Source organism: Phyllostomus hastatus, unplaced genomic scaffold, assembly GCF_019186645.2.
Source record: "Phyllostomus hastatus isolate PE091 unplaced genomic scaffold, TTU_PhHast_1.1 phas_contig_148, whole genome shotgun sequence".
NCBI lineage: Eukaryota > Metazoa > Chordata > Mammalia > Chiroptera > Phyllostomidae > Phyllostomus > Phyllostomus hastatus.
The window spans coordinates 12,212,034-12,227,026 of record NW_025333607.1 but is presented as its reverse complement, the minus strand read 5'-3'; the positions used below and the strand labels follow the sequence as shown (position 1 = coordinate 12,227,026).

The 14,993-nt window shown below is 51.1% G+C and overlaps 1 protein-coding gene across 1 annotated transcript in view; it reads right to left on the bottom strand.

Annotated features, from left to right (window-relative positions):
- Positions 1-811: 811 nt before the first annotated feature.
- The window catches only part of PARP1 (poly(ADP-ribose) polymerase 1), a 30,844-nt gene continuing 16,662 nt past the window's right edge, over positions 812-14,993 (bottom strand). Inside the window, exons 13-23 of the mRNA XM_045816932.1 lie at positions 14,445-14,640; positions 9,852-9,980; positions 8,537-8,620; positions 7,080-7,202; positions 6,357-6,485; positions 4,939-5,037; positions 4,300-4,452; positions 3,120-3,247; positions 2,313-2,374; positions 1,632-1,746; positions 812-1,362 (exon numbers count right to left, since the gene is read on the bottom strand). Of these exons, the coding sequence (XP_045672888.1) occupies positions 1,281-1,362; positions 1,632-1,746; positions 2,313-2,374; positions 3,120-3,247; positions 4,300-4,452; positions 4,939-5,037; positions 6,357-6,485; positions 7,080-7,202; positions 8,537-8,620; positions 9,852-9,980; positions 14,445-14,640 (1,300 nt within the window). The 3' untranslated portion in view covers positions 812-1,280. The remainder of the gene's footprint in view (positions 1,363-1,631; positions 1,747-2,312; positions 2,375-3,119; positions 3,248-4,299; positions 4,453-4,938; positions 5,038-6,356; positions 6,486-7,079; positions 7,203-8,536; positions 8,621-9,851; positions 9,981-14,444; positions 14,641-14,993) is intronic.

Sequence of the window (14,993 nt, the reverse complement as noted above, 5' to 3'; positions counted from 1 at the left end):
ATCAACTGGTCGCCTTCTTGTGCGCACCCCTACTGGGGACGGAACCTGGAATCTGGGTTACCCTGATTGGGAACTGAACCCACAGGCCTGCGGTCCATAGGATGATGCTGTAACCAACTGAGCCACACTGGCCAGGGCCCTATTCTCTTTCTGTAAAAGGTCAAAAAATGTCATAAGATACTATACCTCAGCTTTCAAGGAACTTAATGTAAACACTTAAGCATCAGTGCCAAAAAAACAGCAGCAGTTGAGGCAATGTGGTATATGTATGTAAAACACCACCCCACAGAACAATAGGCTGACGTGAGCTTACCCCCGTAATGTGTCTAACCCGCTGAAGTGGAGTGCGTTCTGGGCTCTGGGGTTTGGTTTTCTGCCTCTCAGCTGGGCAACGCCCTGTCTGCTGCTTGGCACGTCTTGGCTTTTCACAAACGTGGGCACAATCTCCCCGTGGTCTTTGTGGACCTCGTACCATGAAGACTAACTAGGTCCCTAGTCGGAGCGAGACCAAACACACATTGCACAAACACAGAAGTCGTTTTCATATTAATTCCGAGTTATTATTAGCCCTTAAATATATCAGCAATATAGTTTTAATTTGAAAGACAAAACTGCTCATAGGGAAGCAGAGAAGTTCAAATGCAACTTTTAATTTGCTATACTACGTATTCTGAGAATTTCCACATTCAAGTGTCTCTAGAAAAGGAAGCACCTTTTATTTCTAAGTAAGAGGAACTGTTGATGTTCCCCCTTTTGGTCACCGCCCCCCCAAAAACAAAACAGGTGACAAATCGAAAGAAAAAAATCTAAATATTATGAAATTAGTTTTTATTTTTACCTTAAAATAAATGCTTAACGTTTTTCCAAAACCAACGCTAAGGACGAAAACTTAGAAGGGTGGAGGGTTATTTTTTTCCTTTCCTAGGGAAACCAGTAAATCAGAAGCTCTACGTGGCTTAGCTCTTTTGTTAGGACTAGTCTAGACAAACCCCCCTCTCTCCCCAATTCCTTCTCTAATGTTAGCTGTACCTACCAGGGTTACGGCTGGCAGGGAAAAAAAAAATCCCCAAATAACCCACCCAAGGCCAACCTGAACAACGGATGTGAAAAGCCGGGAAACACTGTGTGACATGTGACCAAGTGTTCGCGTCTCTCGAAGGAGGTGCAGTGAAGGCGTGCCCTCGGCAACCCAGCCGAGGCCTCCCCGGGTCGGCCGGCGCAGAGCACACCAGGCACAGCCATACCAGAGTCCTGGGGCTGCGGCTCGGCCACGCGTCAGTTCACCACAGGGACGTCTTGAAGTTAAACTTCAGCTTCAGCAGATACTTCAGATTCACCTGAGCAGTATCGTAGACAATGTACCTGGAGGGGAAGTGTGTCAAGGAGCAAATGGTTTCATGGTGGAGGGGCCGCATGCGCCCCCAAACCTGGCAGAACGCTGGGCTCATACCACAGAGGAGGGCATCAGGGTCTCACCCGGTAAAGGGAGAGACCGGTGGGGGGCACTACTCACCGTGAGGTGCACTAAAGGACAGATTCTCACCAGTCTGCCCAGGGTAAGTGGCTGCACAAGCAACCTGACAGTCCCAGAACACCCCTCAGGCTCACAGAGACCACTCGGGAAAGGATACTCGTTATACAGCAGACAGGTGTCGTTGACACCGGACGAAATCCCAGTCCCCAGAGGAACCTCTACCCCATCCAGAGCAATACTAGCTGAAGGGTCAGGGGTGGTCTTGCCCAAACCTGCAAAACAGAAGGCAGAGAGAGATGAACTGTGAGAACAGGCGTTGAGAATGTTCCAGGAAGATGAGGTCCATTTATTTTGGGTTTGTGCGTTCACTTTCAAGATGTACAAATTCTACACTCTTTCTTCCAGATAAAAAACTGCATTATAAATCAAGTTCCCAGGACACCAGCCTTAAGCGATTATTTCTGCTGAACAGAATTCCAAAGCCGTCACTTTAGTCAGGCAGTTGGGGCTCCTAACTCATCAGGTGCTATGGGCTCCACAATCCAAGATGCTCCAGGTGCCCCTGGGTCCCGAGAGGTCCCTCAGTGCTGGAGCTGCGGGTCAGGTTAAAACACAATGCCAGTGTACCTGGTTACTGGTGCTCAAACCAAGACTCTCCCACAGCATTTGCGATGCTGGCTGCAGCCACAGAGAGTGTACAGAGAGTGAAACTCTTTAAATGAATCCCCAGCTGTTTAACAGCTAGCCACAGGAATGCAGTCTTCTGGGGGAAAGAAAGCTCCCTCCTGTGCCGTCCAGGGTGTCTGGGGATATACCAGCAGCTTTAGAAACACGTTACCTTTGACACTGTGCTTGCCCTTGGGTAACTTGTTGACGTGCAAAGCATGCTTCAGTTCATACCTATTAAAGAGAGGACAGTCTCAGGAGAGCCCCCCGGGACACAGAGCTCTTCTGATTTGCAGAACAAGGTCAAGTGAGAGAAAGAGAAACTCCAGAGAACTGAATCCAGCTTCACTGCTAGGAGCTCCCTCCCACTCTGGCTTTAGAAACTGAAGGTGTGGTTCTTTCCTAACAGCCTGTGCCGACGATCACCGCTCTGGAGGCACTCTTAGGGAAGGTTCTGTTCAGCGCTGTGGCCCGCCACTCTGGAGGGTTTTGTCCAGTCCTTGATCCCCAGGCCCCTGGCCTATCACAGGCCCTGCTTTTGTGGGCTACAGCTGATGGAACCAAAACGGACCCAGTCCAAGCTGGACCAATCAGATTTTCTCTATCAGGGTATTTAGAACTGGGATTGACTCCAGTTCAGTCTGAGTTGGTCTCTAAACATCAGCAAGGGGAGGGGGCTGTGGGGTGACCATCCTCTGTGCAAGTCAACCTCTCTGCTTCCCAGTCCCCAGAAAAATACAAAGGACACTACCAGTTCCTGAGGCCTGGCTGTACCCTGGTCTTTCGGTTTGGTGAGGCCTTCCTCTATCTCCCTCATTCATTTCACTTAAACGGTTTTCCGCTACCTACCGCCTAACTGGTGGGCCCTGTTGTTTTGGAGGGGAATTTCCAGGGTCACCTCCCAGCCAAGGGGAGCTCTCCCAGAGCCACCCTTTCCGCCCCAGCAGGAGCCACCAGCCCCAGAGCCAGGCGTACTCACATGTTTCCAAGGGCAACTTCTCCCAACAGGACTAAGCCTACTGGGTCTCCCTGAGACGTGTGGCAGTAGTTGGCACTCTTGGAGACCATGTCGGCAAAATAGATCCCTTTGCCAAACATGTAGCCTGTCTGGAAGGTTGGAAAAGGGACGGCTGAGAACCTTCCAAAGGGAAGTGAGCAGCACCACCTACTCCCGAGTGCCAGTGGGCCCGGCGCCGAGCTGAGCGCTGCAACAGCCACTTCCAACCCTCTCAACGCCCCCAGCAGGGCACCTTCTGAACCCCAGGACAGCCTGTCCAGGACCCGGGCCTGCCAGGCACCGAGGGGCCGCAAGAAGTACTTAGTCTCCTGGACCCCACTTTCTTTCTCTGAACCGGGGAAAAGAACCTCATGGGGCTGTTGTGGAAACTAAATGAGTTAATACATGCTAGTTAAACTGGAACCCGGCACATGTGAACACCCAATAAACGCTGGCTATTATTTTTAGTCCCTTTCGTAAGGGAAACAGGAGATTCAGAGAGATCGGGTCATCCGACCAAATCACGAGCTCCTGCACAGCACTAGCGAGGCACTGAACCTCTCCCCTCCCCGCTTTGTACAACCCCAAGACGAGAGGCTTGGAAGACCTCCTCCAAGTAACTGTCCAGTAACAACTGTCCAGCTGGTCACTGCTGCAGTCCGGCGGGTGACCTAACAATCCCGTGTGTCTGGGGAGCCCGGCAGGACCTTATTCATTTACTGCCATGTTCTCTTGAGAGGAAGACACTGGAGCTCGTGGAGGTCGCCTGGCTGGGAAGTGGTACAGGCAGGTGGAAACTCAGCCTGGCCTTCGGCCCAAGCCTGTCCTTTGCATGCCAGGGCTCCAGTGAGCACGCACAGCAGGGCCTGAGCACCTCACTCCTTCTGTTCCAGAAACTCTGCCTGACACACGCGTGGCGCCCTCGCCGGAGTCGGGGCCGGGAGAACGTGGTGAAGGCGCTCCCCCGGGCTGCGCTTGGGACCTGGAGAGGGATGGATGGCACCGGCCACCCGCCAGCCAGGGCCGAGCCAACACCCACCTCTTCAAACAAGGCCCCTGGCGCACTGGGGCAGGTGAGGTACCACCTGAGTATCTATAAAGCTCCTCGTGGAACCAGCCGCAGGGGCAGGGACTGCCCACACTCTCCAGGGCAGGCACGTACCACAGGCGCCTCTGGGGGCGCTATCCGGAGACCCTGCGACAGTATCCCCGCGAAGTTGGTAGTTCTGGACCCGTGCCACAGCAACCTCCGGTTGTGCAGCTCCTTGAACGGCTTGTAGCGCTGGCTCTCCCCTTCACGCTCAATCTTGAAGATCTGGTCGGGGAATTGGGTAAAGGAGAGATGAAAGAAGCCATTTGTTACTGGGGTCAACCCAAGAACCCGACCAGATACAGGAGAACCGAGCAGTTGTCCCTAGAGCTAGGACACCTCCCAGACCTCGGGGCGTGCAAGGTGGTCCAGTCAGGTGGATGGAGCAGCCTGACCGGCCAAGGTCCCATCTAGCAGAGTCGAGCTATGAAAACAAGTAACAGGTGCAGCAGGTGTGGACCTGAGACACTTCATTTCGGATCTCTAATAATAATTTACAATTCTAAGACCAGGTTTTAGGATACAAATGCCCTTTAAAAGAGAATAAAGCCACTCCCAAACCATGAGACTACTAATTTTTCGGCTCAACAAGTGAGTCACTTCCTCTGGTTGTTTCAAACAAAGTAACCCACTCTTTCCCACCCAGGTCCAGGGTGGAGGAAGGAGCGGGAAGAGCCGGGGGGGGGGGGGGGGAGAGGGAGAGGTTCCTACCTCGAGGACTTTCAGGTCGTATGCATTGTGTGTGGTTGCATGGGTGTTCTTAACATACTTCCTGATGATCTTGGCTTCCTCGGAATCTTTGTCCACCACCTAGGGGAAAGGTGTCTTGGAATTGGAGCAAGAAGGCCCCAGGAGAGCCGCCCAGAGGTGGGGAGAATAGTCCCGAGCTCAGCTGACGTACAGACCACACCACGGCCCTCAGAAAAGCCCAATGGGAGTGAGAGTCCATGTCCGAGGCCCCACGGCCGGGAGATCCCAGGCCAGTGGTCCCACAGAGAGCCTTCAGAACTGGGCACCAGCTCCCAGGTAACGGTCAGACATGTGGGCTAGGAGATGCCCCACAGCCAAGACGTGCAATCAAAAGCAGCGAGGACTCAGCTAACTCCAGATCCTGAGAACGGGGATGGAGGCTCCATCTCGACTCCTCGGGGCCACACACGCTGTGGCTCAGAGTGCCGGCCCACCACCAACCTGTCCGCCAGTTAATGTGGTCTGTGCTCAACCAACCAGAAGTGTGTTATGGGAAAGGCTGTGTGTCCTGTGTTCATATTTTTATCCAAGGTTCGGAAATATCTAGGAATTCTGCTCCTAATTAAAAAGCTTCAGAACTATAACTGAGAACAAGAACAACCCCCCCACAAATGACTGATCCCAGAGCATTCCCATCACAAGGGTGCCCATGGGGCAAAACAAATGCCATTTAGCGTCTCAGCCCGCTTGGACCTGCAGATCTACACTTTGTCCTAAGCAAGGGACAAGGGCTCTTTTTGGTGATGGGAATGGGCCCTGCAGGTGCACCGGACGCTGGTCAATGCAAACCCTGCGGCACTGCAGGGAAGGACACAGGCCCCGAGCAGAAGCACGTGGGCGAGGAGACCACAGTGGCCCAAGCTAGGAGCTGAGGCAAAAAGTTCCCCCCGGTCAGCCCGGGCAGGGGGGTTTCTGCTCGAGTCTCCATCGCGGAAGTGCAGGGACTCCGTGCGTCAACACAGCCACTTCCACTGGAGAACGTGAACGCAGGCTTTGCATCTTTATGACAGCTGCCACCAGGCACTGCCACTTCTGAAATGGGACACCTGCCACAAACCTCCTAGGGTTCCTGCCACAACAGTTTTCAAAAACAGCGATCCTCTCTAGATTAAGGAAAAAAGGCCTTTCTGTAAGGCCCCCCAAAACCCACACCGAGATGCAGCCCACCGCGCAGACAAGGTCCTGATCTGTAGGCGAGAGAGATACTCTGAGGTTCTCGAAGGGCCACCGACAGCACCTGGGACTCGACAGAAAGGCCAGCTCTTGGACCCCAGCAGTCTGTTTTGGGAAGCTCTCCGGGAGATTGATGCATTTAAGTCTGGGGACACGGCTCTGGGCATGAGCGGCCAGGATGCTCCAGAAAGGGTGGGCCCTCGTACCTTAATGTCAGTTTTGAGCTTCTCGTAGTTGACATCGATGGGGTCCTTGCTGCTGTCATCAGACCCGCCCTTGAGCAGACTGTAGGCCACCTCGATGTCCAGCAGGTTGTCCAGCATTTCCACTTTGGCCTGGAGGAACAAGCAAAGACCTCGAGTTGGGTACCAAAGTGAGGGGGAAAGATCTGCCCGGTTTGGGGACAGAAGATCTACACGCAGACAGCGGCTCAGATGGGCAGCGAAGGGGGGCGTTCCCGGCTGGTCGGGAGCAGCCTGCCACCTGTTTACAGTGAACACCACTGAGGCTCTCTTGGAAGGCTAAGGGGGGGTCCTTGTGGGAGGAGGAGGGAAAGCCATGAGCCTACGGCAGGACCAGCCTCCCCTCTTGCACACACTGGTGACAGGGGCCACTTATCTCGGGCCCCCTGGCGAGGCAGGGAGGGAAGCCAGGGAGAAGAGTGTGAGAGGCTGTCCCACTCCCACGGCTCCTCCCCCCAAACTGACGAGGGGAGCAAGGCAGGAAAAACCGTCTGTTCTGCCTGTGTCTGGCCCCCACCCGTGCGGGTAGAAACCGCACTGCAAAATGACAGCACGGAAGCGGCCCTCCCGGAACGGACTCCTGCCCTTAGAGGCCAGGACGTGAAGAGGGAGCCGCAGCAGGGCAGCACTCCGAGCAGCACCCCAGCCCGGCGGACCCGAGGGTCCCTCCTGGACCCCTGTGCTAACCTGCACACTGTCTGCGTTGTTCAGGAGCGGAGGCTTCTTCATCCCGAAGTCGTGGGGGATCAAGGTGTAGAAGCGATTGGAAAGATCCAGGATCTGGGAGTCGCTGTTGCCCTGGGACAGTGCCTTTAAGGGAGGGGACAGAGGGAACACGGGCTGAGGCAGGCGCTCTGGGCCCCCAGCATGTGGCTGGGCTCTCTCCTCGAGAAAGCGGGTGCTGCTGTGGAGTCCCGAGGGCGCAGGGAAATTTCCAAGACGGCCACCTTCCTGTTGCTGTCACACCACCCTACAGTGCCAGGACCCCCACCCTCAAACTGTGAGAGTCAGCACACAATCCCCTTCCCGTAAAATCTCATTTGTACAAAGAGCTGTGCAGTCACAGACCCGCTATGCAAAATGCCAGCTGCAGCATCCGGGTGGTGGGCTCGTAGGAAGTGCTGTAAAATTCTCTCAACTTTTTCCAAGTGTGAAAACTTCTCATGATAGATGTTAAAAGGGGAAAAAACTCACTGCTATACAATGCAGTCTGGCCCCCTTCATCCGCTGAACCTCATCTTTAAGGCAAGGAATTTATTTTCAGGAGGCCCAGGTGGCCAGGCACCGAAGGGCTGGCCCCAGAACACTGCACACTCGGCGGACACGCCAGGTGGGCCCAGGGTGGCAGAGGCAGCGTGCCGGCCCCTGCAAGCTCAAAGCTGCACATCTGCTTCTCGCAGGGACACCGGCCCCTGCGGGTCACAGAACCTCTGTCTGCTGCAGTTCACTCTGTGTGATGGGGAAGGTCACTGTCCCAGCCCCTCCACCCGGGGATTCTGGGACGGGAAAGAGCTTAGGCTGAGGAGAGCCTTTCACATCTGACGGTGGGTGGCACCAGGAGGCCAGTGCTCCAGACCAGCTCGACGTGCATGGAACTCCTACACTTCAGGGCCCCCATTCCAGCTCCAGCTAGGAAGGCCACTTCCCTGGCCTGACCTCGGCTTCCTGGGTGCTTTTCTTCTCTCACCTGCCCCACCACCCCCAAATGCAAGTGGAGCCCCCCAGGGCACAGCTCAAATGTTCTGTGGATGGGGGAAACACAAATGAAAGTAAGACATTACCTAGCTTTCTAACTGATGACTTCTTAGTAACTGCAAAATAAATTCAGCCTAACTCTCAAGGGCACACAAAATAAGATTCTGTATGAGGTAGGAGAATCAAACTCCTCATCGAGTTTACAGGAAGTTTATCATGTATCTGATCACTGAAAACAGTGATAACTCATAAGTTTTGTGATCCTCTTTCACAAGTGGCAACACTTGTCATACTTGAGCTGACAAAGATCTAAATCATCGTGAATTTATGTCCATTAACCTTGAGTAAATGTACTGCTGCACCCCCCAGATGAGGGGTCAGCCAAGAGAGGGTGGCCCGGGAGACCCACCGGGCAGCTGAGACGGGGCAGGGGCGGGCCCCTCGCTTACCTGCTGGACCTCACTGAGGATGGAGTAGGCGGCCTGGATCTGCCTTTTGCTCAGCTTCCCCAGGGGCATCTTCTGGAGGTCAATCTGAGGAGACAGGGCATTTCCCCTCTGAAAGCCAAGCACTGTGCAGCGTGGTGATGGGACAGGCGGGCGTTCACCTTCTCAGGCCTCTGGGGCCCTGCTGGAAGCAGTCAGACTTCACAGACTTTGCAGCCTGATCCCCACTGCATAGACCCCGGCAGTCTATGGGAAGATTCTTGCCACCTCATGGGTAAGCCAGTCAGGGCTCCCCTACCCCTGCGTTATGATGTGAAGCAGCCCAGCACTGCTGGGAGGTAACAGCATTAATTCCCAACCAACTTTGAAGTGAGATGCCGCAGGGTCCAGGAGCCACACCTGCAGCACAGGGAGGCCTCCAGAGCTGCAGGCTGGGCTCTGGGCATAGTGCACCCCCCACCGCAGCAGCACTTGGCTCTCGGCTCAGGATTCACCCCCTCACAGGGAGTGCCAGGCCCCCCTGCTGGGGATGAAACTCCCAGGGTTACGGCCTTTACTCTCCACCTGGTCGCCCCGACCCCATGTGGAACCAGCCCATCAGGCTGGGAGCGGGCGCCCCACTCTGCCGCCTGCCTGTCCCAGCAGCAGGGCTCCAGCCCTTCTCTTCCTGGGACACTGGTTACTTGTCCGAGTGGAAAACAGCATTAAGATGTCATTTTACAGAGACTTGGGTCTGATAAGAGTCGAGAACTTCCGAGTTGTAGAAAACCAGAACACAGGAAGCTGGAAACGACATGTAGGATATTCCGCCCTGGATAGGAGAGTGGGACGAACCCCCTCCCTGCCCAGCAACCCCATCCCACCCAGCCTGGAAACCAACTCCTTCCTAAGAACAGCTGGTGTGAACTTTGATGCAGGAAGCGTCAGAAGTTCCCTGCATCTCTGCCAGTGGGGGTCACAGCAGTTCTTTTACTGGAAGTGGGCTACGCCCTGGACTTGCCAGGATAACTCCAGATGGCCCGTCTGGTTTGGCCGCAAAAAAGCTGGCCACAGACCCTACCATGGAAACAAGAGGAGAGAGTGCAAGGAGAACCGGGAACCCAGGAGACAGCTCTCCACAACACGCCCTACATCTCACAGCAAGTCCAACAATGCTTCGCAGGCCCTCCGAGCCTCCGCAACCCGCATGTGACTCAGGCTTAAGGACGGGTAGAGTGGCCGAATCCAACAAGAATAGCCACTGGGCTCGTCACCCACTCAGCACTCCAACCATGGACCCCAGCAGGTGTTCACGGATAAAACACTAAAGTGCACTAACCTCATATTCCACCATGGCTTTCTTCATACTTTCCACATCAAAGATCATCTTAATGAGGTTCTGCACCGGCTTGGGGAGCTTGGACTTGGTGCCAGGGTTTACCGTCAGCTTTTTCACTGCCTCTTCATCCTTTGGGGGAAAGGTGTGTTGCGAAGGAAAAGAAAACCAGTAAGAGACCCAATTAAGCAATCGAAGGTGGTGGTGGTGTTTGGGCTGCAGATGGAGTGTCACCAGCCAAAGGGTCATGTGTTAATCAACAGGGCTTGGGCAGCAGGTGCCAGGAGGAATGTGGGTTGACAGAGGGACCAGACACTTCCGGCGCACCCCCCAGTCCTCTGCTGCCCCAGATTCTTACTTCAGCCGCCACTGCAGCAGCACCCAGCCCTGTGCAGGCTGCTCTGAAGGCACCTGCACTCCCCTCGGGCCCGCACCACTTCCGGCGCATCGCCCCCACCCTCGGGTTGCTGGTGCCCTGCGTGGGGATCTGCCCAGTGCCCACTCATGCCCACCTTGGAAGTGCTGGCAAGCCTTGGATGAAGGGGACACTGGACAAATTCTCTCCCACTTCTCTTGCACTGCCTTATCCCAGGGCCGACTGAGCTCATACAGCCTTTCCTACAGCCCCAAAGGATCGAGCAACCACTCCCCGTTCCTGCCAGGTGGCTTGACAGTGTTCAAGTGCACCCTAACATCAGCCCTCCCTCCCTGGGACCGCACATCCTAACTGTAATAGTGTGAGACTCGACCCCCGCTGTATTGGAAATGCCTTAATTCTTCTCACTTTTGAACCACGCGAGGACAGGGACTACACTGCCCATCAGTGTCCTTAGCAACGAATAGTGTTTGATGTTTGCTTCCAGTGAAGGTAACTGGTGCTAGGATTTGATTCTGGGATCTGCTGGGCTGAGCCAAACCCCAGAGAGAAGAAACCTGAGTTGCATTAGTGTCCATGGCAGCTGCCGCCAGCGTCACAGGGGATCCGAACACCGGAACACTGAGCCCTAAATGCACCGATCTTTGGTTCTACTAATGCGTCGAACTACTTATGCGTCAAAACTACTAATGTGTCACCAAGGACAGACTACTAATGTGTCAAAACCTTATTTAAATGCACATACTCTGCGAGCCAGGAACTCCACCTATAATGCAAACCACCACAGAGGTATAGGTATGTATGTGTGTATCAGTATTGTTATATCAAACACCTGAAACTAATCTAAATCCCTAATTGGAGGGAAATCCATGTAGCATTGTTTGGTAAATTATGAATTATGACTACCCACAGGATGGAATTCTATACAGCCTTAAGAAATGATTCTCTACATCAATTAATTACAGTAGCCACTGGTTTTGAAATATGGCCAGTCTAAATTGAGATGTACTGTAAAGGTTAAAAATATACTAGATTTCAAAGAAAAAAATAAAATAATTTTGTTGTTATCAACCACATGTTGAAATCGCATTTTGGATATACTAGGTTAAAGAAATTATTAGTATTGGCCTCACTGCTTCCTTTGCTTTTTAAAATGTGGCTACTAAAATATTTTAAATTGCTTTAGTGGTCACAACACAGTATGTGAGAAAAAAATTCCAATTTTATGGCGTGGAAAGTGCCTGTGAAGTAAAAGATGACTGAAAAGACATATACTGAGTCTTTTTAATTGTGGTTAATTCTGAGCAATTTTCATTTTTTGACCCTCAGTTTTCCTTAAAAAATTTTAAAGCTTTTTTGCAATGGGAACTCAGTAGGGGGTGCTGTTGAGCCAGACCATGTCTGTCACACCCTAAAAGCCCAAGGTCTCAACGTCGATGTTACACAAGTGTTACATTCTGCGTTTAATGGTGAGAGCTCATGAAACTGTAAACCAGGGAGTTCTCCCTTCGAGACATTCTAGCCCTCAAAGATTTGGAATCAAAATCTGTACCTATCTATAAATTTCCTTCCTTCTGCAAAACAAACATGTACCACCTTCATTATAAAATCAGTAGGTTTTCTGCCCTGCCTGGTGTAGCTCAGTTGGTTGGGCACTGTCCTGGAAAGTGGAAGGGCGCCGGCTCAAATCCCAGTCAGGGCACATGCCTGGGTTGCAGGTTCAGTTCCTGGTCGGGGCACGTACAAGAGGCAACCAATTATTTATGTTTCTCTCTCTTTCTTTCTCCTTCCCTTCCCCGTCTCTAAAATAAAACTAACAATCTTAAAAACAAACAAACAAACAAAAGTAATAGATTTTCAGTGTGGTGATTGTGGGGTGGTGGGCAGGGGAGGCGGAAGTGGTATAAGGTGGATAAATGGTAACAGGAAAAAAATGCAATAAATAAATAAATAAAATAAAAAGGTGGTCAGCATTTTGTCAAAACAAATAGCTATAAAAATATCAGCCAAAATGCTGCCTGGTAACACACCGAGGGAGACGGCCAAGCTTCAGATATAGATAGTACAGATTTCAGGAAATTATTAGGACATAATTTGGGACTGTGCCCAGTCCCGACTTTGTGACCTACCTGCACAGCAAAGGAAACAACAAAATGAAAGGTAATACAGCAAATGGGAGAAAATACTGGCAAACACATATCCGATAAGGGGCTAATAACCAAAATATATAAAGAATTCATACAACTAAATAGCAAAAACAAACACCTAAACTAAACAATCTGATTAAAAAATGGGCAGAGGACTTGATTAGCCACTTTCCCAAAGACACGCAGATGGCCAACAGTGACATGAAAAGATGCTCAACAGGACTCATCACCAGGGACATGCCGATCAAAGCCACAGTGAGGTATCAGTGCACACCTGTTTACTGGCAAGGAGTGGAGGAAAGGGAACCCTGGTGCACTGTGCATTGGTGCAGCCACTGTAGTGCACAGTACAAAGTTTCCTCAAAATATTAAAAAACAGAACTATCTTACGACCCAGGAATTCTACTTCTGGGTATTTATTTGAAGAAAATGAAAGTACGCATTCAAAAAGATACCCCCCCAACCACGTGCACTGAAGCATTATTTACATGGAGACAACCTAAGTGTCCACTGACAGATGAATGGATAGACAATATGGTTTATATACACAATGGAATATTACTCAGCCATAAAAAGTCTTGCCATTTTCAACAACATTAAGGGTATTACACTAAGTGAAACAACTCAGGGGAAGACTAATACTGTATAATCTCACTTATATGTGGAATCTAAAAAAACAAAAACAAAACCCCAAAGAAACAAAGAAAGTCCCAAGGGAAAAACCCCCAAACCCTCAAACAAGCCAACAGACACAGAAAAGAGACTGGCAGTTGCCAGAGGCAGGAAGTAGGGGGTGGGATGGACAAATTGGATGAAACACTTCAAAAGCTGCAAGCTTTTAGTTATAAATTAAGTAAGCCATGGGGTGTAATGTACATTACTGTCACTATAGTTGGTAATACAGTATTGTAAATCTGAAAGTTGAGAGTGGACCTTAAAAATTCTCATCCCAAGAAACAACCTTTTTATAACTACATGTCAGATGATGGATGTTAACTAGACAATGTGCTGATCACTGCAATACATACAAATATGAATCATGACATGGCACAGCTGGAACTAATGTCATATACCAATTATATCACAATAAAATCGAACAAGAAAACCGTGACCTAGCAGAGAATGTCACTAGAATTCTACTCTGATGATAAACCCAGTCACATGATCCAGCATGAACATGGGTTCAGTTAAAAAATCTCACCTGGAATTTCAACTGCTTCCTGTTGTGTTTAAGGAAAAACCTCAAAGACCTCCTCTTTGAGGGTCTCAAAGCTGCCAACACACCAAGTTTCCATCTCATACTTCATGGTGGGGATGATCTTATGAACGAAGCTGCTGTTTCCTTGCCTATTAGGATGATCATGTGGCTTCCGTCCTTCATTCTACTCATGTCACGTTACATGGATTGACTGTCATACGTTGAACCACCCTTGCATTCCTGGGATGAATTCCATGCAGCCGCGGTGTGTAACCCTTATATGCTGCTATATTCAGCTTGTTAGTACTTTGTTGAGGGTTTTGCATCTATCTTCAAAAGGTTATTGGTCTTTAGGTTTTTTTTTTAAAATCCTCACCCAAGGACAATTTTTCATTGCTTTAGAGAGGAAAGCAGAGAGAGAAAGAAAGAAGGGAAGGGAGGAGGGAAGGGAGGGAGGAAGAGGGGGGGAAGGAGAGGGTGGGGGGCAGTGCAGAGGACAGGAGGAGAGAGATGCCTTTTCATACGTGCTCCAACCAGGGATCAAACCCACAACCTGGGTTATGTGCCCTGACCGGGAATTGAACTCATGACCTTTTCAGTGTACAGGGCAACACTTCAACCGAGTCAAACAGGTTAGGGCTTTCCTGTGATGTCTTTATCCGCTCTGGTATTAGGGTGACACTGGCCTCATACAATGAGCTGGGAGTGTCTCTTCCTCTTCTCTTCTTTTTGAAGAGTTTGTGAAGGACTTGTGTTAATTCTCTAAGTATTTGGTAGCACTCACCAGCGATGCCATCTGATCTGTGGCGCGTTTTGAAAAGAATATGGTACCCCTTTTACTTTAACTAGATGGTGTCAGAGCATTAAGTGATTACCTGGCCGTAGTCAATCTCCAGGGGGTAGAACTTTTTGGGGTATTTTGTGAAGTTTTCGGAGTGCCAGGCATTCCCGGTTTTTTCTTCATATAATTTTGTAAAGTGCTCAATGGCATCCTCCTTGGACGGCATCTGCTCCAGCTTGTTACTGCCGATCATCGTGCCCACGCGGCCCCAGGACCTGAATATCCAGTACCTGGGGGGGGGGGGGGAGGAGCAGGGAGGGAAAGGAGGAGCATCAGACGCACGCCTGTGGGTTAGCTGGTCCTGTTTCAGGAGGGGCTTCCCTCCCCTGCCATTCCACTCGGGTGACAAAGACGGCCAACACCCCAAAACCACGGTGACTGACACAGAGGAACAACGGAAGTAGCGTTGTAACAAAAGACCTTTATTTTACTTTTACTGAGTTAAGGACTATAGTAAGTTTAAAGTAATTAAAGAATGTCCTTTCAAATGGACTGTATCAAGTGCCCAAGAACAGCTTCAGTTTGGAGCTGGCAGCCAGGCTCGAGGACCAAACCCTGGAGCCTGCAGACCTTTCCGTAAAAA